At 43.1% G+C, this 25,049-nt stretch overlaps 1 protein-coding gene across 2 annotated transcripts in view; it reads left to right on the top strand.

The window, feature by feature from the left end:
* Positions 1–25,049, top strand: part of THADA (THADA armadillo repeat containing) — a 149,327-nt gene that overhangs the window by 29,359 nt on the left and 94,919 nt on the right. For both annotated transcript variants that reach the window (XM_035111204.3, XM_035111205.3), the window contains exons 22-26: positions 964–1,073; positions 7,253–7,385; positions 8,496–8,609; positions 9,949–10,071; positions 11,812–11,903. In XM_035111204.3, the coding sequence (XP_034967095.3) occupies positions 964–1,073; positions 7,253–7,385; positions 8,496–8,609; positions 9,949–10,071; positions 11,812–11,903 (572 nt within the window). The remainder of the gene's footprint in view (positions 1–963; positions 1,074–7,252; positions 7,386–8,495; positions 8,610–9,948; positions 10,072–11,811; positions 11,904–25,049) is intronic.

The following is a 25,049-nucleotide window of genomic DNA, read 5'->3' as shown; positions in this document are numbered from 1 at the left end:
GGGTTTAATTGATGACCTTTTCCCTTTCCCATATGGTTTCAACCAGACCAGTTTCCATCTTGGCAGTCTGATATACACAACATGCTTTCTTCCCCTTCTGTGAGCCTTTCTCAGGAGGCTGGAGGTGGGGGGGGGGAACTGGGAGGTCAAATCCTGCTCCTGCAAAGGCATTGCCATTGTTTTAAACTTCAGCCAGCTGTACTTGAAAGGGTACTGGTGACCAACTGCTTAGTGCATCCCTTGCTTTTTGGCTATCCTATGTGCAGGGAAGTAATGCTAATATTTTTATTTGCACGTTGTCTCCAGCAGATGTTTTCATCTGGCTGAGAGCTGTGCTTGGACCTCTTATAAGACCCAGGGAGTGCAGAGTCATCAACAGTGTGCCTCCACCATCGAAATGGTTTCCCACCCCTGACTTACGGCAGGCCATCCTTTTGTTTACACACTGGGGAAAGATTACATGGGCTAACCAGCCCTCTAAAGCAGGGGTCAGCAACCTTTTTCAGCCGTGGGCCGGTCCACCGTCCCTCAGACCATGTGGTGGGCCAGACTATATTTGGGGGGGAGGAAACATGAACGAATTCCTATGCCCCAGAGATGCATTTAAATAAAAGGACACATTCTACTCATGTAAAAACAGATTCCCGGACCGTCCACGGGCCGGATTGAGAAGGCGATTGGGCCGCATCTGGCCCCCGGGCCTTAGGTTGCCTACCCCTGCTCTAAAGTATAAAAAGCAGCTTTTAACGACTAACACATGCAAGCAATGCTAAGAGTTGCTGTCAGGAGAAGCAGTGCAGTTGATTGACGTACGTAAACTCGGGAACAGACCATAGGTTTCAATGGGGCTATGTAAACAATTGCATTGGCTCTGTCTGCAATACCATTCTTCTTAGCCTGTCAAAAGTACTTGTGTGTGAAATCCTTGCGGTTTTCTTAAGAAAATCCAAACCGTTTTTCTAGGTGAAAGAGATTGGGGAGTATTTCAAGCATCATCTCCTGAAGTCAAGGCACAGAGGGGCGTTTGAGCTGGCATACGCCGGTTTCGTAAAGCTCACCGAAGTCCTCTCAAGGTAAATGGCACCAAAAGTCGCTCTCTTCTGTAGCATTCAAACTTTTGTGCAAGCAGGAAAGTCACTTACGCGGATATGAACTTGCTAATTTCTTGTAAACCATAGTTTTAGCTCCTCCGTGCACACCCAAATATCATATTACCTAACCAAGACCTCAGTGTTTCCTTGGCTCTCTGTTCCTCTATACACCTGCTTTCTGGTTGTTGTTGTTTAGTCGTGTCCGACTCTTCGTGGCCCCATGGACCATAGGACGCCAGGCACTCCTGTCTTGCACTGCCACCCGCAGTTTGGTCAAACGAAAACCAATCCAAAGCAGGTAGTCTTGCAGTACTTCCAAAATATGTTGAAAGGAAGAATGTGCTTCTCTTAATTCAGGTTGGGAAACCTTTGGCCCTCCAGATGTTGGACTCCAGCTACTCCTAATCATTTGCCATGTTGTCTGAGGCTTATGGAAGTTGGGATCCAACAATTTCAGAGGACCACAGGTTCCCCATTCCATGCTGTGAGGTAATTTCATTAATGTGAAGCAGCCGTCGCTGCTTCAACATCTCCCTCTCTCTGCCTACAGCATACCTTACTTATTAAACCTTTCCACAAAAATACTCAAAAGACAGCTTACCAAAAAATGTGCAGGCCGTATAATGTAAGAGCCACTAACTTAGCTTTCCAGATGTTTCTGAACGACAGCTTTTATTGTCCTTGACTATAGGCCATGTGGGCAGTTGTGTGATTTAAATGCAGAAGGACGTTCTGGTGAGTGGCGAACCCATCCCTCAAGCAGTTTCTCTCTTCAGCTTCTTCCCCACACTCCAAAGCTGTTTCTCCCCCAAAGCTGTTTTCCCTTCACTTCTGGTATTGGAGCATAAATGGAAGAAAAATGATACCTGATGCCAGGAGATGGACTACAGGGAGTAAAGCAGTGGCGCTGAGCAGAGTTCAGAATCCTTTGTGCCATTTCCCTAAGCCTGACAAATGTTTATGTTCAAGCTCCTTCTGAAAAAAAAGCTGTCCAGTAAACGTGGAATAAATTCTTTTTCCAGCTGTTCCTAGCTGAAAAAACGGATTTTTTTTGTCCCCCCCCCCCGGTTTATTCTGGCGCGGCGGCCATTTTGGAACTGGGCGGAGCATGCTCAGAAGCGACTTTTGATGCTGCTCTGCCCAGTTCCAAAATGGCTGCAGTGCGACTTCTGGCGCGGCGGCCATTTTGGAACTGGGCAAAGCAGCATCAAAAGTCACTTCTGAGCATGCTCCGCCCAGTTCCAAAATGGCGGCAGCGCTACTTCCGCCCTGCTATTTCCGGCCCAGTCCCTTATTTCTCTGACAGCAACTTGGCAGGTATGCACCCCCCTCTCCTTTTGAAAATGAGTAATACATTTACAGCTTTCAGAAAAAAAGAGCTGCAGTTTTGCTTGGAAATTCTCGGTGCTTTTCATTGGCTGATGTATAAATCTGATAATTTATAAAGGTGTACGAAGGCCGACTTACACCCGCTATGATGAATCGTCTTTTTCCATTTCATTTTAATTAGTTCTCCCACATAAGAACTAAGCAAAGTCAACTTCATTTGGGTGCAGTCCATGCTGTCAGGGCTGAGCCGCCATTGGCCACGGTTGGAAGGGCGTGAGGAGTTGAGCTGGGGAATCAGAGGCAAGGAGCCAGCCAGGAATCGGAGCCAAAGTACATAGAAGCACACCAGAGCCAGGAAAACTGTTGTTGCTCGGGCAAAGTCCCATCTCAAACAGGAAGCCTTCTATAGTGCTTCCTGTCTTGGGGGATCTAGTGGAGAACTTGGATGGGTATGGTCAGCCCAGAATCTGAGAACTCTTCAGAACTGTAAGTGATGCTCCAACACACATGCGGTACGTTTCCGAGCACAGTTCAAAGTGTTGGTGATGACCTTTAAAGCCCTACATGGCCTTGGTCCAGTATACCTAAAGGAGCGTCTCCACCCCCATCGTTCTGCCCAGACAGTGAGGTCCAGTGCCGAGGGCCTTCTGGCGGTTCCCTTATTGCGAGAAGCCAAGTTGCAGGGAACCAGGCAGAGGGCCTTCTCAGTAGTGGCGCCCGCCCTGTGGAACGCCCTCCCATCAGATGTCAAGGAGAAAAACAGCTACCAGATTTTTAGAAGACATCTGAAGGCAGCCCTGTTTAGGGAGGCTTTTAATCTTTAATCGATGATTTTATTCTTCTGTTGGAAGCTGCCCAGAGTGGCTGGGGTAAACCAGCCAGATGGGCGGGGTATAAAATTATTGTTGTTGTTATTATTATTATTATTATTATTATTATTATTATTATTATTATTATTATATCCAAGGATCACCTGAGGCAGTTGTACTCATAGCCTAGGGTTTTTTGCCTGTTAGCGATTGCATGTATTAACTCTTGTACGCCTCGTGTTGACATTATAATGACAACATTAGGGGAATAATTTCCTGGGTTGCTTTAATAATAATAATAATAATAATTTATTATTTATTCCCCAGCCACTCTGGGCAACTCGCAACAGAATATTAAAAACATGATAAAACATCAGACATTAAAAACTTCTCTAAATGGGGGAATGTCTTCTAAAAGTCAGGTAGTTGTTTATTTCTTTGACATCTGATGGGAGGCGTTCCACAGGGCGGGCGCCACTACTGAGAAGGCCCTCTGCCTGGTTCCCTGCAACCTCACTTCTCGCAGTGAGGGAGCTACCAGAAGGTCCTTGGCGGTGGATCTCAGTGTCCGGGCAGAACAATGGGGGTGGAGACTCTCCTTCAGGTATATTGGGCTGAGGCCATTTAGGGCTTTAAACAGGCATAGGCAAACTCCGGCCCTCCAGATCTTTGGGACTACAATTCCCATCCTCCCTGACCACTGGTCCGGTTAGCTAGGGATGATGGGAATTGTAGTCCCAAACATCTGGAGGGCCGGAGTTTGTCTATGCCTGGCTTTAAATCTTGAGGTAGGAAATCTTGAGATAGGAAACATGATTCACTAGTTTTTAAACCACCAGTCATACTGTGAACAAATGCTTCCTTGGCCATTAAAAGGTGTTGTGGGATTTCTATATACAATGCTGGTCTCTTGAAGCAACTAAGATTTTATGAGCTGGTGTTTCAGATTTCATCCCCTCTATGAGTTAAATAGGTGGCGAACATCTGTCCATCAGTTTCACATGCACACCCACACCCACAGCAATATTGGAATAATACTATAGGTATACTGGTAACTTATGTGGTTGTGGCAAGAGAGAAGATACAAAAATGGCTGAGTGCTGAACACTAACTACTGTTACTAGCAAAAATTGAGGTAACCTACCATAGAGGCCTTCTAGAAGAAAATACTGTTTGGGCTGTATCCGACTGAGCCGTGTTCGTACACCCACTGAAATAAATAGGATTGATCCTATCCATTGATTTCAGTGGGTTATGGCTAAAGTTGGATGCAAGCCTTTATTTTCTTCAATTATTATTGTATTATTTGTAAAGATAACACATGAGGAAACTTGTTGCCTGTGACTGAATTTATGTCTGAAATAATATCCCATTGAGAAGCCTACCAGTTTTGCTTGTTGATGAATAACATTGCACATTCTGTTTTATACTGTATGCCCACAGATAAAGCACCATTTTAATTATATTGCAAAATTAAGTTATCTTTAGCACATTGTTGGGGTTTTTTTTGGGGGGGTGTACAGCTGTGTGGCAAAAGGTGCAGATTATGTGCAGTATATTGTATTCTCTGAAAATGTCTGGAGTCTCTTCTCCTGCACAGGAGATTGTTTAAACTGGCAAGAGGAAAAGTAAATCGGAGAAACCACAAAAGCCATTTGCTGAATTAGAACCAGAGCAACTTACACATTGGCGAGCTGTGTGATGTTTTAATTGAGGTTTTGGAGATTAAGTATGATAAAATTAGTCGCTTGTTCCATCTGATACTGATCAGGAGTCAACATGGGCAAAGACATGCTTGAGTTAGTGACTGCCATTGCAAGGTTGAAAAGCTCTTTCCCCTCACTTGCCACTTGCTTCTCACGGAAACAGCTTTTCAGCCTTCCCAGAGTGTTGTGCTATTGCCAAGTCGAAGGGAGTAGTCTCTTCCATTTTCAAAGTCAACAGTTCTTACTTGTTTTTACTACTTCGGGACTACCAGAGTTTTGCTTGCACAAAAATGTGGGAGCTGTAGTGGGTGACCTGAAAGGACTGTATTACTTCTGGCATCATCAAAGCAGCACAACGTCGTGTTGTTGGATTGCATTTCTGTATATTTTTCCTCTTTCTGCTAGTCCCAGCGGGAGGGAGCTTCATGTTTGTTCAAAGATAAGCCCAACACCTCTTCCTTTCAGCTATATGGTAGCTTGGCTATATTTTTGTATTGCTTTCTTGGTGAATTCCAGGCAAGGCCTAGAGCTGGTTTGCATGACACGCTAACCCAGCCATGGGATAATCGTGAACATACCTCCCCCCCACCGCTTTTATATAGCTTCCTCCCTCCTCTGCAGATGCCATTTTGTGGCATGAGCAAGTCCTAGAATGGCTTATTGTGTGAACCAGAATCATGGTTTGTTTCAAATGAGTGGTAAGCCAGTAATAAACTAAGATCAGTGAACAGTCAATTGATGTACATTACAAGATTTTTGAGTTCATCTCTCTCTCTCTGTGTGTGTGTGTGTCTTGGTGAAGAAAGAGAGGAAATATTATGAAAAAGAAATGGCTATCATTCAGGGCACCCCAGGGTGTCACGGCACACTGGTTGAAAACCACTGGGCTAAACCGTGTTTGGCTGTGCTTGAATGTCATGCTGGTTTGTAATGTTTCTGTATATTTTCTGTTATGCTTACAACACACATGCAGTAGGCTACTTAATTTATTGACCCAGGATGCATGCACGGCAGCTTACAAAAGAACAATAAAATAGTTAAAATATAAAGAACACATGAAGCAAAGCTAGACCCTTTTATGTGCTGCTCTTATTAGCATTCATATAACATCTGAAGCCACATACTTTAATCACTTGTGGAGCTAAGCAGCGCATCTGCTTAGCCTGTTTTTGAACAGTTTGCATCTTCTGCGACTAGTCTTAATTTATTGAGCTCTTTCCTTAATGTCATCTGCACTGCATTTTGGAAAGTATGTGAAATGGGTAAATACTTTCACCAGCTGGCTGAACTATATTTTGGGCTGCGCATGGCATCCAGGTCGAATTTGAGGTTTTGCTCCTTTGCTGGAGGCTAGTTTTGGCAGAAATATTTCTTTTTAAGACTGCGGTGCAGAAAAGCTTTATAGGTTATGCCAAACGGTGTAACTGCAGAGGAAAAATACTTCACGGCAAGAGGACACTTCTGACACCACAACAAAACACCGTTATAGCTCAGCCTCGCATGCAGAAGGTCCCAGGTTAAATCCTGGGTGTCTCCAGACAAGGCTGGGAAAAGCTGGTGTCTGAAACCCTGTAGAGGCTCTGCCAGCTGGTATAGACCAGACCTGGCATCCCCAACCTTCGGCCCTCCAGATGTTTTGGACTACAGTTCACATCATCCCTGACCACTGGTCCTATTAGCTAGGGGTCATGGGAGTTGGAGGCCAAAACATCTGGAGGGCTGCAGGTTGGGGATGCCTGGACCAGACTAAGGATTAGGCAGTTTGGTCTGCATCCTAGAGTCCTCTTGGGAGAAATTGACATGAGCCAGTTGTTGTTGTTGTTTAGTCGTTTGGTCATGTCCGACTCTTCATGACCCCATGGACCAGATCACTCCAGGCACTCCTGTCTTCCACTGCCTCCCACAGTTTGGTCAAACTCATGTTAGTAGCTTTGAGAACACTGTCCAACCATCTCGTATTCTGTCGTCCCCTTCTCCTTGTGCCCTCAATCTTTCCCAGCATCAGGGTCTTTTCCAGGGAGTCTTCTCTTCTCATGAGGTGGCCAAAGTATTGGAGCCTCAGCTTCAGGATCTGTCCTTCAAGTGAGCACTCAGGGCTGATTTCCTTCAGAACTGATAGGTTTGATCTTCTTGCAGTCCATGGGACTCAAGAAGAGTCTCCTCCAGCACCATAATTCAAAAGCACCAATTCTTTGACATGAGCCAGAGCTTTTCCAAAAAAAGGAGATTTCACTGATACCTTAAGATCATTAAGTGTTATGTAACCTGATTGCTGTGTTTTCAGTTGTAGCCTTCCATGCTCTTGTTTGCATTGCAGGTGTGACGATGAAAGCCTGCACAGGCTGCCAGAGCAGTGGCTGTGCAATGTACTGGAAGAAATCAAATCTAGCGATCCTTCTTCTAAACTATGTGCCACTAGACGCAGTGCTGGGATTCCATTCTATATACAGGTACCTAAGATGCACTTCTAATCTTAAAACAATTGCAGTTTCTTCATTGGATCTACTGTAAGAGCTGCAGGATGGTCTTGATTATTAAAATGTGCATGGGTTGTCTTCGGTTCTTCTTTTGTTTGTGGGTACACATACACACACACAAACCTTAATTACAATTGTGTCTAAACAGTACAGTAGTCTCTACGCACCTGTCTTACTTTCATTGAACCTATGTCAGCCCAGATTATAAGCAGAGGAAGAAATTCCAACACATCTACAATATGGGATCTCATGGGCTCCATTTGGGATTATACAGAACAAAACAATGAGCAGAATTTGGAATGTAGCACAGGACTGCGCAGGCTGTCATTTCCGGAAAATAGGTTACTTTTTTCCTTCAGGGATAGCATTTATTATTATTTTTGAGTGGTAGCCTTCGGGCTAGAACTAAAGATCTGGAATGAGCAGCTCGAAGAAATACGATGCACCAAATATGCGTGCTACTTTTTGGGAAGCAAGCAGCAACCTTGAAAGTCAGGCTATAAATATAGACTTTATAAATACCTAAGATGAAAATGACAAGAGTATATGTGTACAGAAGTACAAACCTTCCTCATTCCTTGTATAGTTTAAAAACTGGGTTGCAAGTGCTTGTTAAAATTAATCAAATACTCTCCAGTTGCATAATCCAAAGCAGATAATGTATTATAAATGAAACTAACAGAATTAAGACAAGTGAGAGGTTCTTTCTTAATGGTAACCATTTTTTAAAAAAAGTTTTCCTGAGGTTTTTGCTTCTCTAGCTTGTTCCTAGAGCTGCCAGTTTCATTTCTCGATGTCATATTACTCTACTGCTCGCACTAACTCTGGCTAGCGTTCATCTAGAAAAATTGTCTCTTTAATGAGTTGCAATTTTGTTTTGATTTAAACGTTGAAAGTCCATTTGCCACTTCCTGGGACTTGAGGCTGAGGTCTGGTGCTCCTCATCATTTGTGCTAGATAGGTGTGTGTAATATATGTATATATATATATGTGGAATCTTGAGGCAACTGGGTCGGATCTATTTGCAAAAGAGTTCAGTGAGTGAGTTGTGCTATATCTTTATTTCTTCTTTTTTTGTTCTAGGCTCTGCTAGCTTCAGAACCGAAGAAGGGTAAAACAGGCTTGTTAAAAACGACAATGAAAGAGTTGATATCTTTAGTTTCACCTTCAAGTACTCCACCAAGTACAGTCCCCCAGGTAATATCTACCTTCCATCAAAATGCAAAGTCAGTAAAATTATCATTCAACTCCCATCTTCCTTAACCATTGGCTATACTGGGTGGCAGTGATGGGAGTTGGGAGCCCAACAGCATCCAGAGATCCACAGGTTCCCTATCAGTGGTTTAGGAAACTGTTGCCATAGAATAACGGTACAATGTCATCTAGCCCCTGGCACCCTCCTTTGGATTCATGCCAAAGCTCCTGAAGCCGCAGAAGCCCCATTGGATGTTCAGCTTCCGAAAGAACGTTCAAAAACTGGAACACTCCCAGTTTTCGATCATTTGGGAGCCAAAACGTCCGACTCCCAAGGCGTTCGGGAGCCGAGGTTTGACTGTATTAACTCCAGGAATTCGTTGCCACAATAAGTTTTATATATATATCTCTTGAAATGTTTTTAACCTGCCTTTCATCCCAAAGCGATCCTAGGACAGGGTACAGTAAAACAATCTAAAACCAAAGCGTCACCAAAAATATCATAAAACAAAAGGAGGTAAAAACTTTACAAGGACAGAAAGATATTGAAACCGGTACACTCAGTAACAGAATTGGTACGTGGCTCATGCACTGGTACCCTTCAAAGGCTTGAGAAGAAGAAGAAAATCTTCAGCTTACGATGAAGCTGACATTTATTTTAAAGTATTTTGTAAACCACTTAATGTTTCAAAAATCTCTTAAGCATACAATAATGTGAAAAGGGAAGAGCTGCTTAAAGACCGTTATGGATACGAGAACTAATCCTTAATTTATTAATTTATGCTGAAAAGTAAGAAAAGATTTCAAGTATTGAGGTGTAGAATGCTAGAATAATTTCCCACAGTGTACAGAATAGACCACTGACCTATTTCCGATGGCCTGCCTAGTGTCTTGTGGGGGGATACATGCCAAAACAAAAAGCAAGCCACCTTTCTGTGATAATTCACTCTCAGCGGGCTTCTTGCTTCAAATGTGGGTCTAGGATATTGGATTTGTATATCCTTCAACGGGTACACACATACTAAATATAACTTTAATGTAGATTAAATAGGTATTTTATTGCAGTGATGTGTGTGATGTGCAGTCACAGTTTACTGGGAACAGGCCTGGTGAGATTTGTTTCCCGGATTTCCATGAGTGCCTTCTTTGTCGTTTATCAAGCTGTTTACTCCTGAAGTTTCCCAGGCATGCAGTTATCAACTTGGCCCCCGACTCTTAAGTCAAAGCAGGCTACTGATCAGGGCTTGCTCGCTTTCCAGAGTCACAGTATCGAAGTTAAAGTACATAATTTTGAGGTTATTCCAATAACTAAGTAGCCTGTCTTGACTTCCCTCCCTACCAGGTCCATGCTTTAAATATCTTGAGGGCTTTATTCAAGGACACCCGCTTAGGAGAAAACATCATTCCTTACGTGGCAGATGGAATGCGAGCGGCAATATTAGGTTTTACGTCTTCTGTCTGGGCGGTAAGTTGATCCTTTACGTTTAGTATATTAAGTTTGAAAGCCACATGTTAATGGTGGTAACCGGGGCATTGATTGTGTTTCTCAATAACACTGCAATGCCTGATTAGATTTTTATGAATTCGTTTTATAGAGTTATATGGAATGTATGCCAAGTGGACAGCATGCGGGAATATATAACAGCCTACAGAAACACTGAATTTTGGCTCCTGGTATTCTTTTTATTTGGTTTTTATTTAGTTTCCTGCAATGAAGGCAGAGCACTGCATTCACCTTCTGACATGGAAAGCTGCTTCTACTTGGTTGATTAATAATAAAAACTCAGTAACTTTTTAACACACACACACACACACACACACAGATATAGAGTGTGTGTGTGTGTGTGTGTGTGTGTGTGTGCGCGCGCCAGTTGGAGGTGATAATGAAGTCTTTGGTGGCATGCTTGGTCTAGAATGAATGCTTTAAGTTTAAGTTATTAACAATGGGCTGCATCCACCTAACTCAGGTGGGACTCCAGCTGTTTTTTGGACCGTAATTCCCACCATCCCTGTCCTGCTAGCTAGGGATGATGGGGATTGTAGTCCAACAACATCTGGAGACCCACATTTTGGAAACCCTGATCTAACGTCTACTCCGTTATTGTTCATTACTTTCAGTGGGTCTAAAAGTAGAACAATGTTTCTGTGGGTGTGGTCAGTTAAAATGTAATGCCGCAAGATCAGTCTCTCTCTCCCCCCCCCCCCAGTAATACAGTTTAAACACCTTAGTAACCAGTCCCCAAATAACATTATGACTTAGTTTTCGGGTAATGCTGTGCCAAACCATGATTTAGGGGGAATATGTGAGCATGCAGGATCTCTCAGAGAAGATCGTGACTGCTCCTGGAGTTTCTGCTGTCCTTTCAGCCATGTTTTGGCTTTTCATGTCTTCTGAATCTGGGCTTGTGGTCTGTCTAACTCAGTGGTTCCCAACCTTTTTTTGGCCATGCCCCACCTAAGCATCTCTAACTACCCCCCCCTCGGTGACATAAAATTCTTATTATTCAAAAAGTGAACTCCTATTCATGTAGAGGAAGTCTAAAAGGCCATTAACTTGGTCTAAACAAGCTTCCAAAGAACATGGAACCCATGAAAGAGAAAAATAAAAGAACAAAAGGACAGTTGAAGTACTGAGGAAGAAATCACTAAGAAATTGTTAATAATGATGATGATGATAATCTGAAGTGATATGAAAAAATAGCAAATAAAGTTCCAAAACATATAATAGAGAACTGAAATGCATAAATATAAAATACTTTTAATGGAAGCTTTTTATGTAATACTTTTATCATTTTGATTACTATACAATAAAATAAAGGCACCTAACAAATTCGAAATACAATTTGAGCTCACCACAGGATAAAAAAAGTGTATGTCGCAATATACTGTATATGAGACCCCTAGAGCCATAAGAAATGCAAATAAATAAATAAATCACTGTTAATAACTCATTGCCCCCCTTAAAATAACTCATTGCCCCCCCCCTTAAAAATCAAATTCCCCCCCCTGTTGGGTGTGTGCCCCATATTGGAAACCACAGGTCTAATTCCAGTATAAATAAAAGTTGAAATTGACATTATGTTTTTAAAATGAAGCTCTTTCCCCTTATTTGGGCTTTTTTTCATCCACTTTAACTTATGCGTAATGAAAAGATATAGGAAAAAATGGGGTGTCATTTAACACTTGCCTTTATGTTGCTTGATAGGTGAGAAATTCATCTACTCTTCTCTTTAGTACATTGATCACAAGAATATTTGGGGTTAAAAGAGGAAAGGATGAGAACTCGAAGAAAAACAGGTATGGTACATGGATGCTCTCCTTGTAAAACAGGGGTTGGGGAACTTGCGGCCGCCCAGATGTTGTTGGACTCGTATAATCCCTAGTCAGTGTGATTCAAATATAATGGGAGTTGTAGTCCAATATTATTTGGGGGGGGGTCACATGTACCCCACCACTGCTATAAAATATTCTATGACGAAAAAGAAACTTGAGAAATGTCCCTTATTTTCGATGAATTTATATGAAATTTATTGTTATCATCTGATACCAATAATTAAACTGTGTTTTAAAAAATTACAACAGCGAGAACATGATGCTCTTAATCTCAGGGTCGTGGGTTTGAGCCCCACATTGGGCAAAAGATTCCTGCATTGCAGGGGGTTGGACTGAAGTCTATGATTGTTAATTTGGGTGTAAAATGGCTCTCTCTGCTAATGTTTGCAGTTATTTTACTATTCCCTACCTGCTAAACTGTTGCTTTTTCTTTCACAAAGTATACTTCAGACATTGGTGCTTGCTTCAACATGGGGCTGATCTAGATTTAGTGCAGGCATAGGCAAACTCTGGCCCTCCAGATGTTTGGGACTACAATTCCCATCATCCCTGACCGCTGGTCCTGTTAGCTAGGGATGATGGGAGTTGTAGTCCCAAAATCTGGAGGGCTGGGGTTTGTCTATGCCTGATTTAGCTGTATAACTTGGAAAACACGGTCCTAAACCTGCTTGCACAGAAACCACCCCAGGTTTATTTGGTCTTGCTTCCTGGTAAGTATGCATAGGATTGCAGCCCTCAATTCACAAATGCTACCTCTCCATTATCTTAAAAGGATGTACAAAGCCCTAAGCATAAGAACCAAGATTTGTATATGTTTATAAATGGAAGAGTACACATTGAGGGGTGTTACCCCCCCACAGTTCATTGTCATGTGATTGTTCTACATGTATTTCCTGACACCTTTCAATGCCGTGAACCCTTTCATAATTCGACTTTCATGTACGTATCTGGAGTCTCACTTCAGAAAAGGCAAAGGGCCTGGGCCTTTTCTCGTGAGCCTTTGCAGAATGGGCGAGGAATAAGTGAGCTGATTCTGAAAGTGAGAGAACTGTGCTGCGTTTGGTTTGTAGCCTGGGTGGTGGATTAAATTCTTAAATGGATTCTGGACAGGAGTGGGTAACAGGGCAGAAAGTGTCAACAAGGAGTTGTAGCAAAGGCAGAGTGAGGCTGAAGCAGACAGGAACAAAGCGAAGCGCAGGGCCTGAGAACAGCACATCCATGGGCTGCAATGCAACTTTACAGTTACACACTTAAGGCTCTTTGGTCCAAATGGGCTTTAGCCAATATTGCAGGGGTGGGCTGGAGGTTCTGCCGTCACCTCTTTTCAGTTAATAAATATAATAGTAGTAGTAGTAGTAGTAGTGGTAGTAGTAATAATAATAATAATAATGTGGTACCTTGGGTTACAAACACCTTGGGTTACAAACTTCTCTAACCAGGAAGTTGTACCTCGGGTTAAGAACTTTGCCCCAAGATGAGAACAGAAATCGTGCGGTGGCGGCAGTGGGAGGCCCCATTAGCTAAAGTGGTACCTCAGGTTAAGAATGGTTTCAGGTTAAGAATGGACCTCCAGAACACGAATTAAGTTCGTAAGCAGAGGTACCACTGTAAAATATTATTATTATTATTATTATTATTATTATTATTATTATTATTTATACCCCGCCCATCTGGCTGGGTTTCCCCAGCCACTCTGTGCGGCTCCCAACAGAATATTAAAAACACGATAAAGCATCAAACATAAAACAACTTCCCTAAACAGGGCTGCCTTCAGATGTCTACTAAAAGTCAGATATTTCCTTGACATCTGTTGGAAGGGCGTTCCAAAGGGCAGGCGCCACTACTGAGAAGGCCCTCTGCCTGGTTCCCTGTAACCTCACTTCTCGCTGTGAGGGAACTGCCAGAAGGCCCTTGGAGGTGGACCTCATTGTCCAGGCAGAACCATGGGGGTTAGACACTCCTTCTTGATTGAGGTTACGTACAGCTCTGAAATGCTGCCAGCTGCACTGCATCTATGACAAGGGTAAAGCATGCACAGTTTAAACCAACACATGATTGACTGAAATTCATTTTCTGAATAATATATAAACACAAATAGAATCTAATCTGGTGGTTTTGTTATTTGGGTATGTGTGAGCCCTTCAGGCTGTGGGCCTACACTAATTTTAAGAATGACTTTTGGGAACTAATCCTTTACAATGAAATTATAACAATAATCTCTGTTTAAGGAAACCTGCATTTTATATTTATTTGTTCTGGTTCAGCAGCTGAGACACTTTTGTAATAATAAAAAAACCGCTAGATGTCTCTCTTGATTCATGGTTGTTTTTTTATTGCAGAATAATCACTGTGTACCTAGAGCAACAATATGTAATTCGCTTTCCTTCAGGCATCCTTTGTTTCCAATATGTACTTGTGTTTGGATTAGAGTCAAGTACATTTTATGTAACTTTCTGGGTCATTTTAAATGAGCCAACATTTTCAAACTGGGAAGCCTGAAGGTAGGAACTTTTTCATAAAAGTGGATCTTATTTCCACAGATGTTGTGTTGATCCACCTCCTGTACCTTTTCACTTATTAGGCAACCACGGATGCGTTTTAAAATTAGGTTACATGGGCAGGTGTCATTGACATGAGTGGAAAGTCTGATCTCCCAGACTCTGCAATGATAGAGGAAGCCTCGTTAAATTGGATGCAGCTTGTATTGTATTGTATTGAGGACCTAAGGTTCTAATTTCTACATCCAAGGCTGAACATTTGGAAGAGGATATCGCAGCATGGTTTGACAGAAATGGGAGACCAGGCAATTTTAAGGAAACTGTTTTTTTCTGCTTACATCTGCAATAATCCATGGCAGTGATACTGCATTTTACATTGATGAAGAGTTTCCAAAATCCCATCTTCCCAACCAGTTGTAAATCTCCAGTTTGTATTTTACTCATGGGTTTGTTTAAAGTGTAAATGAAATACCCTTGCCAAATGTGCAGGAAGCTTGTACCACTTTTAACATTCTCCCTCTCTCTTTCTCTTGTAGATATATTTAAAACAAGGGGTGGAAAACATATTTACACCCAAATGCCTTCCATTCCCATCTGTCCTAAAGAAACAAACAATCCCTTCATTTGGCCCTAATATTCTCCTCTGGCTCATTACTTCTGTCCTCCTTTTGGGTTTCCTCAAACCTCTCAACCTTTTTGAACGTTATCTCTCCTCCACCCCTGCAGGTCAGGTTTGACAGGTGGGCAGAACCACCCACCTGCCAATCATCTGATGGTGTCAGGTGCTTGACAGGTGGGTTGTCCTACTGACACGTCAAAGTTGGCCCAGGGGGTGGCAGGAAAACACTGCCCTATCAGGATCGAACTCCCTGCACATCAGGTGACTCAGTCCGGCTTCCTGCAAGGTTTGCCAAGCCAGCCAATTCCCAACAGAACTGTTATACAGTACTTTAACTACGTTTTTAAAATTTCTCGAATTACATCGGAATTAGCGTCCGGGCGGAATTTCTGAAAGTCGGCAAGAATGTCTGGGGAAACCCGGGCGTATGGCAACGCATGTTGGAAGTTGTTGTTTTTTGACAAAATTCCTAAAAATAGCTCCAATTTTTATTTTTATTTTAGATTTTGCAAAAAAATGCTCAACAACTTTTGTGCCCGGATTTTCACTTTTTGAAATACTTATATATATGCAGTTCAAACTAGCAAGAAATGTGATTATTTTTTTCTTTATTAGCATCCTTATTCCTTATTATTTAGGGTACGATTTGCTGTTAAACCTGTAACTCCTAGAAAAGTTAAGTCTCTGCTGTGAGTAGCAGATTTTCCTGTCCATATCTTGTTGTTATATATGGACTCTAAGCAACAGTGGGGGTTCCTGGTGGGGTTTCCTACTTCCCGTGTATTTATCATAGGGCCACTCCACACATTATACTTTTAGGTGTTGGGTGTGACTAATAGCTGCTTGGAAACTTACTCCTTACAGGTACAGAGAACATATTTGCTGTATACGCTCAGCGTCAGCCACTGATTTATTCAGTGTAATTTTTTTGTAAAAATGCAGGTAACAAGCTATGCTTTTGGCCACCTGTATAAAGATCACTGCTGCTGTTGCTGTTACAGAATGCGGATGGGGAAAAATGCCTGAACTATTGAACTTCAGTACCTATAATTTCCTGAAACACACTTATCTTCTGTTTACAGCTCTGAAGAATGAGTAATGATTCTTCCTTTTACTGGCATGTTGAGTGCAGATTTCTCTGAATTCCAATTAGTGCTTGAGTACTGATCAGGAAGACTATTCAGGAATTGATTTTATGTTTTTCTTCCCCTCTTGCCAAAGCAGCTTCTCCGGAATGCCATCACTTATTCTGTAGTAGCATTCCTTTATTCAGAACCGCTGAATAAAGTGGTACCTCCCCTCGACAAACATGAACATTAACGGTAGTCCAAGATTTTCTCCTTTTTTCATGATGTAGTTAACAACGCAAAGGCAAGCTCCCATAAGCTATAGAATTCCGAAATAGGCTGTAGAGAAATTCACGTAACTGCATGTCTCTTTGGTGATATTGATGAGGAAGAAAGTACTTTGTGTGTGTAAGTGAATTTAGGGGATAAAATCATTCATGCGATGCTAATTATTGAGTAGTGCAGCTTGCTGGTGGAAGGCATCAGTGGGAGAGCAGGTTCTCCGTGGAATTTTAAGGAAAGAAGTGGCAGGGTTGCAAAGGCTGGCTTTGTGTAAATCAAATGCATTCAACTATGGTTGGAAAGGTTTGATAGGCAGGTTTTTTATTTTAAAAAAATCTGGTACCCACTATGAGACTTGGGACACGTTTGCAAGTGCTCAATCAAACTTATGAGTAAGGAACCCGTGTCCCTCCAAATGATGTTGGACTTCTAGCTCCCATCAGCCCCAGCCAACATGAGTAATGGCCAAGATTGGTGGAAGTAGACCACCAACCTATGGGGGGCACACCCCTGTTTTGTTGTTCTTTAGTCATTTAGTTGTGTTCAACTCTTCATGGCCCCATGGACCAGAGCATGCCAGGCACTCCTGTCTTCCACTGCCTCCCACAGTTTGGTCAAACTCATGTTGGTAGCTTCGAGAACACTATCCAACCATCTCATCCTCTGTCGTCCCCTTCTCCTTGTGCCCTCCATCTTTCCCAACACCAGGGTCTTTCCCAGGGAGTCTTCTCTTCTCATGAGGTGGCCAAAGTATTGGAGCCTCAGCTTCAGGATCTGTAATTCATCGGTTCAAATTACATATAAAGCTGTGTTTAAGCAAAGCAGAAGCAAAAAGGGGACAGGACACAGGTCCAAGGCTCACAGTGGTTCATTCTTGTGTGATGGCTCAGGGTCATGGGTTCAAGCCCCACATTGAGCAAGAAGATTCCTGCATTGCATGGGATAGGACTAGATGTCTCTTGTGACCATTCCAAATCTGCAGTTCTATGTAACATGTTGTGCATATTTTGTTAGCACAGCAGTGCAACCTCCATCCCTGGTTTAAACCAGGTTTAAAGAAGATGCATACAACATTGCACAGGTAAATTCTTCTTGCTTGCCTAAGATCATGCTTAAATTGCCTCTTAGTGCTAACCTTCTCCTGCATCATAGCCTGGGACCAAACCCAGGCTAGTGCTGAACGAGAACTTCAAGTGAGAGGTGGATTTCTCATTTTTAAAAATAGTTGACTGGAAAAGGCAGTGGATTCGTAGATGAGATGCAAAATATTAATAAATGAAAACAAAGCTCTCAAGTTCAAGTTTGCATAACTTTAAGTGCTACCACAGGGATCAGATAAAAATTCTGAATAGCAGGCAGTACAGCCAAGGAAGGCAGGCTGCTTCAAGTTCGAGCACCATTTTTGATGCGTGTTGGAGGTAGCACGTTCTTGGGGACTACTTTAAGAGGTAGAGCTTTTTATGGTGACTGTTAGACTCCTAACCGAAGGGGCGGTAATGGTTCAGTAGCTTAGCACACTTTATTCAGCATGGTTATCTGACCTCTTCGCAAGAAATGTGGGAACATAGGGAATTGAATCTGGGAACTTTTTGCTTATGAAACCATGTGCTGTAGCAGTGAGCTAAATGCACCTGTGACACGCATAACTTGTTTCTCGAGACCAGACTTTCTCTGCCTTGGGTTCCCAGATGCTGTTGGACTACAACTCCCATCCTAGCTAGCATGGCCGGTGGTCAGGGGTGATGGGTATTGTAGTGTAAGAACATCTGGGAACCCAAGGCAGAGAGAGGCTGCTCTAGACAGTGGACATTGTTTCCAGTGTGTTGTTTACTGAAATAGCTTTTCTTACCTTATTTTAATAGCTCTCTGCAGTTTCAAGGATGAGATCAGTGCCAATGTGGAATTCATTTGGGAACATTGTAGAGGTCTAGCCAAGGAGTTGATGCTCATTCTGCTTGCCTTTTGAAGGCACACTTTGCATGTATGCATGTAATAATAATAAATAAAAATAATAACATATTATTTATACTCCACCCATCTGGCTGGGTTTCCCTAGCCACTCTGGGCGGCTCCCAACAGAATTTTAAAAACACGATAAAATATCAGACATAAAAAACTTCCCTAAACAGGGTTGCCTTCAGCTGTCTTCTAAAAATTGATGGGAGGGCGTTCCACAGGGTAGGCGCCACTACCAAGAAGCATAGCTGTCAAGTCTCCCGTTTTTCGCGGGAAACCCCTGGATTTAAATCTGTTTCCCGCTGGTCTCCCGAATTGAAAAATATCCCGTAAATCCCCCAGATTTGCAGTTCCTGCCAGCACCATGCCCCGGCTCCCGGCTGGCTGCTTGCTCACTTGGCTTCGGAAATCGCCTCTGCGCATGCCTGACATGCGGACACAGGCAGCCCGGCACTAGAAGTCGCTTCTGCGCATGTCTGGATCTGTGCAGAACCGATTTCCGGTGCCGCTCTGCCCATGTCTGGGCACCAGAAATCGGGCAGAACCGGCACCGGAAGTCGCGTCTACGCATGTCCAGACATGCGTAGAAGCGACTTCCGGTCTACACATGTCCAGACATGCGTAGAAGCGACTTCCGGTGCCGCGCCGCCGCTGATCCCTTATTTTCCCTTATTTTCCTATCCTGAAGTTGACGCCTATGCCAAGAAGGCTCTCTGCCTGGTTCCCTATAACCTCGCTTCTTGCAGTGAGGGAACTGCCAGAAGGCCCTCGGAACTGAACCTCAGTGTCCGGGCTGGACGATGGGAGTGGAGACGCTCCTTCATGTACATCTGAAGGTGAGGAACTCCTTCCTCGTGTGCCCACTTCCAGCTGCGCCATCAGCAGCAATGGAAGGGACATTACCTAGTTTTCACTCATCTTCTGTCAGCTGTTCAGCAGAAAAAAAAGCATCTCCTCTCCCCCCCCCCCCAGCGCCACAATTGCTCTTCACTGTGTTTTCCACTTCCCAGTTACATTTTTCCTTCTTTGCTGCCCACATGTCAGTGGCACCCCGGGTCTCCTGTTTGTGCAGGGGGGAGCTTCCTACCTCTGGGCACGACTGCTGTTTGATCTGCTTGGGAGAGGAATGCCAGGTAGACTCGCGTGCACAAAGCAGGCATGCTGCAATTGTTCTACAAGTCTTCATTCCTCCGCCAGTCGTGGGAGAAGGTTCTTTCAAAAGGCTAACGAGTGAATCATTTTGTGGCGGGGCTGCGGTAATCCTCCAAGGCAGTAATCAAAGGCAGTAAATGAGCTGAGATTAGTTCGGGATATCCTGGAAACTTCTTAAACAATAGGTAAATACAGTGTGAGTGTGCAGTCACAAAGCTGATGTATGCTTAAATAACACCTTTGTGCTCCCCCCCCTCCCTTGGTAACGTAACACCTGTCAGTCTCTTTGCATTCACAAATGACTACCTTGAGTTTGTTGTTTTTAAAAAAATAAATAAGATTCCTGCTTATCATCTTATGCACCCCCTCACATCACTGATTTCTTAAGAAGTACTGGCTTCCCACAGTTGCTCTTCTCATGCCTAAATACACAAAGGTATCATAAATAGCAAACTAACAGGTACTGGGAGACTGAGGCATAAAAGAGATCAAAGCAAACAGACCATGCAGTCATTTCAAAATCTTGGCTGGCTGCTCTTGTAAATAAGAGTGCTTCTATAGCAGAAAGCATTCAACTACTGTATTTATATAGGCCTTGACTGACAGTTCAGTTATTAACTTCGTAAAAACACAGGCAACGTAAACTAGTAGGAATGTTTGCTCTAGCAGTTTCTATCTGAAAGAAAATGAAAGCCAAGGTATAATGGCTTGCTCTCTGTTTCCCTAAAGTATTTATTTTAGAGCTATGCAGCATAAAAGAATGTTTTCCCAAGTTGGTGAACTTAAGCAATGTTGCTTGCTTTCTGATATTTAAGTATGTTGTTCCTTGCAAAACAAATGGTACATTTATCAATCTTTTTGCATTCGGTAATGCTTAATTAGTCTTTTAGCTCCCTTTCTCTCCTTGCCATCCATATATATATATATATATATATATATATATATATATATATATATATATGAACTCTTATGTTTGAGCTCTATATGAGCTCTATATGTTTGAGCTCTATATATATGAGCTCTTGTGAACTTGCATAAAAAAGAGAAAATAGAGGTATTAACTCCTGAAATGAAGATATATTTCACAGTTATGTTCAGCGGAATCCTAACTGGATTTTATCAGTATAAGTATCACTGGATTTAAAATTGCATACTAGTCAACCGCTTCTGATTGGCTGCTGGAATGTCTCACCTTTTGGATGGTTGCTCTGGTGGGAGTCAGCTGGCTTACGCCACAGCAGCTGAGCAAAGAATGAATGTCCCAATTTAGATCCCCCAGATGTTGGTGGGTATGAAATTGCTGTGAATCCCCACCCCAGGAAACGTGGAAGTGGTTGTCTTTGTTATCTTTTATTCCTGATTAATGAGGACTAGAATCTCTCAGCACAGTCCTAAACTAATGAAGCGCCCCTTCGGTGCCTTTGAAATGTTTCACAATATCTAATTGGGAAATATAGTTGGTTTGTCACAACTCGCTTATATTTCAGTCCAGTTTGTCCCTCACTGCTCTTCAACAAATCTTCCTGTACATTTGTGATGCCCTTTCAACTACTTTTTTATTGTATGTAAACCACCCTGGTAAATCTTATTTTAAAAGCGGGGTAAAACCTATTGAACTTGGAACTTGAGAATCCTGTGAATTGGCTCATGCGAATATTGTAGTATTCTGATTACTTTGTTTTGGCCTTCCATATGATTTATGAGAAGATTATTCACTTTGAGGGCAAGTTCAAACATATTTTTCATCACTTGTTAACTGCAGCATCAAGTACATTACTCAAAGGTAGTAATGAACTCCTCACGGATTAGTAAAAGAAATTCTTCAGAGTTCTTAAAATTAAACAACCCATCAAAGTTGATCAAGTATGTTCACATCCATTGTAGGGAAGAAAGGTGAGCAAAATAAAGGACAGGCAAACAGCTTGCTGATGAATTTAAAAACTGAAGAGTACTCCCACCACAAGCAGGGTGAGGGACTGATAAGATGAAGAGAAGGCTGGAAGGCTCTGTCATTTTCCATGGGAGGCAGGATTAAGAAATACTTTTAGATAGAGTTAAGATTATGTAATTATGGACTGTTTTGTGCTGCTGTTGTTGCATTTTATCATAGACTAGTGTCATTCAGCCCGTTCAGTAAATGGGCGCTAGCCGGGCGGGAACGGAGGGGAAGCCCTGGGACCGCGTAGGCGTTGCCTCCGGCGAGCCCCTGAGGCCCACCGGCCCCTCCTCCGCCTCCTCCCGCTGTCCCGAGTGGTGACGGCCTACTCCACCTCCCTTCTCCTCCTCCTCACCTGAGGAGAAGGAAGAGGCCTCTGCCGCTGCCTCCCACAGCACGCCTTAGGTAAGCGCGCCGCCCCTCGCTCTCCCGCCTCGCCGCCTCCGCGTCACTCCGCCGCAGCTCCCGCTCTCACCCCTCCCGCCGGCGAGCGCCTGAGGCCCACCGGCCCCTCCTCCGCCTCCTCCCGCTGTCCCGAGTGGTGATAGCCTCCTCCACATCCCTGCTGCGGCGGAGTGACGCGGGGCGGCGAGGCGGGAGAGCGAGGTGGAGGAGGCCGTCGCCACTCGGGAAAGCGGGAGGAGGCGGAGGAGGGGCCAGTCTCTGCGCTCCAAGTCTCTGCGTCCAATGCCTGTGTCCGTGGGGCACATGCGCAGTAGCGCGGACACAGGGACACAGGGACTGGACGCAGAGACACAGGGACTTTATTATATAGGATTACTTATTACAGCATCTATATAACTCTTTTGATTGTTAAACTATCTGCATGTTATGGGTTGTCATTTGTGTTTTACGTTGTGACAAAGGGCAGTACAGTCAAACCTCAGCTTTTGAATGTCTCGGCTGCTGAACGTTTCGGAAGCCAAACGCCAAAGACCGGCAAGTGAATGCTTCCGTTTTCTAATGCGCCTCGGAAGTCGAACGGCTTCTGAGGCACGTTTCTTAATTCCTCGGTTTTTGAACGTTTCAGAAGTCAAATGGACTTCCAGAACAGATTACGTTCGAAAACTGAGGTTCCATTGTATGTAAATCTAATTATTAATATTACAGTACATCCACATTTTCTGTGCATTTAACTTCTGAAATTCCAACTATACACAGTTAAGGTGGGAGTGCTCTTGTGAGAAGTCAGATTCTCCCACGAGAACATCCCTATTGAGAAGCGAGGCTGAGAGTTTAAAATCTCTTTTTGCTCCAGGTAAGGATTAGCTATGGCCTAATCCAAATACTGAGATACTAAGTAGCTTTAAGGTACAGTAAACCCACAATTTGGGTAGGGGTTATGTTCAGGGGGTTGCACCTTAAGCCAAAATTAAGCCTGCTGGCTCCCCCTACACTTCATTTTAAGCCTGTGACTAAATGCAGACTCCATAGATTCAGCATCAAGCCAACTTCCCCTCTCCTCTGTTTTGTTTAACATCTGGTTTCATAAAGAGATCTAATAAAGATATTGCCTGGCTAGGTTTTGGGTTTTCTTTGGGGCCAATGTAGTTTCCTTTACTTTTTTGTTCAACTCCTCCTCACCTGTTGCTAAGGGCCATCAGCCTTGCCTGGAGTAAATGGCTTGTAGGCTGGTATTATATTCTGCCTGTGGTGAGTAGTATGAGACTTCTACCCTTAGATCAGATTGAGTTTTCCTTGTCATTGCAAGCCTTTGGAAAAGGAATTGAATGAGCTGTATGCCTGTCTTTCTTATTATCCTGTGTATGACTGTAACACGAAATGTCTTGATATGATAAAGCAGGAAAGCAAATAAATTGAAATACTTTATTGTCACTTGTACAACTTGTATACAGTGAGATTACACGAGCACCTCCACTCAACTCTCTTTAGTCTTAATTCCCCTCGTTTACTGATGCAGACCCACCAAACCCGAAAGTCAGTTGCCCTGTTGTTATCTTTTCATTCAGCAGCCTAACAGCCCACGGATAGAAGCTATTCTTTACCCTGTTGGTGCGACTAATCATGCTTCTATATCTTCTGCCCGAGGGCAGGGGATCAAGAAAGTGCCAGCCAGGGTGTGAATCATCCCTAAGAATTTCCCTCACTCTCCTGAGGCAACGGTCTTCTGCAATGTCATCCAGTGGATTCACGGGACAGCCCATAATATCTTGTGCTGTATTCACCACCCTCTGTAGGCACTTCCTATCCGTTGATGTCAAGCCAGTGTACCACACCGTGATGCAGTATGAAAGGACACTTTCTATTGTGCACTGGTAGAAGTAGACAATCAAATGTTGATTGACATCGTTCTTTTGCAGTACTCTAAGGAAATGGAGTCTCTGTTGGGCTTTCGTAACCACCTGGGTTGTATTGATTTTCCAAGTAAGGTCTTCACTGAGATAAACTCTTAGGAATTTAAAGGAAGAGACTCTCTCCACACATCCCTCCCCGATGTACAGCGGGGCTAGTTCTCCTCTCTTCCTCCGGAGGTTCAACACCATCTTCTTTGTCTTGCTAATATTAAGGTGCAAGTTGTTGTCTAGGCACCATGTAGATATTTTTTGGACCTCCCCCCTATACGCTGATTCGTCTCCACCTGTTATTAAACAGGTATTAAATATAAATATACAGTGGTACCTTGGTTCTCAAACACCTTGGTACTCAAACAACTTGGAACCCAAACACTGCAAACCCAAAAGTAAGCGTTCTGGTTTGCAAACTTTTTTCGGAAGCCGAACGTGCTCCATTTTGAGTGCCACGTTTCTGTTTTGAGTGTTACTCTGAGGTCTGTCTGTTTTCGCTTTTTATCTTGCTTTTTTGTTTTTGCGGCTCTTTTTCGTTTCGTTTTTGTGATTGTGTGGAACCCAGTTCAGCTACTGATTGATTGATTGATTGTGTGACTGCAGTACATTGTTTATTGCTTTCATTTTATGGATCAATGGTCCGTTAGATAGTAAAATTCATGTTAAATTGCTGTTTTAGGGGTTGTTTTTAAAAAGTCTGGAATGGATTAATCCATTTTGCATTACTTTCTATGGGAAAGCACACCTTGGTTTTGGAACGCTTTGGTTTTGGAACGGACTTCTGGAATGGATTAAATTTGAGAACCAAGGTACCACTGTATATTTTTAGAAAAGAGCTGTATGATCTAAGCTGAAAGGACAAACTGGTTGTGGACATCCTTAATTCAGTCTTGGTACTGGATTACTGTTGTATCCTATTATTTTATTAGCTAATTTATGCCACCGTGAGATTGCCATTTGGCATCTCTGTGGATATTTGGCGGGAAAATGCACCTTTAGGGCTCTGCAAGGGCAGCCGCCTCTTAAATGACAACAACAACCCACCCCTTTCAAATTGGCTGCCCTTTTTTCCTGACTAACGCTTTTGTCACTGAGAAATGGAACAGCTGATTCACGAATCATGCATACAACATTACAGTTAATATGCCCCAGGGATCAAGGTCACTATCCTTTCTTCTGAAAAATATGAAATAAAATAAACAGCTTTATCGGATTACCTGCGATGCATGGCCATGGTGAACTGATATGTGCATACAAAACGGCGTGACAATTGATGATTTCTCATGCGAAGCTA

This window comes from Zootoca vivipara, chromosome 3 (assembly GCF_965207765.1).
Source record: "Zootoca vivipara chromosome 3, rZooViv2.hap1.1, whole genome shotgun sequence".
Classification (NCBI taxonomy): Eukaryota; Metazoa; Chordata; class Lepidosauria; order Squamata; family Lacertidae; genus Zootoca; species Zootoca vivipara.
Note: the sequence above shows the minus strand (reverse complement) of the source record. Positions and strands in the feature narration are given on the sequence as shown.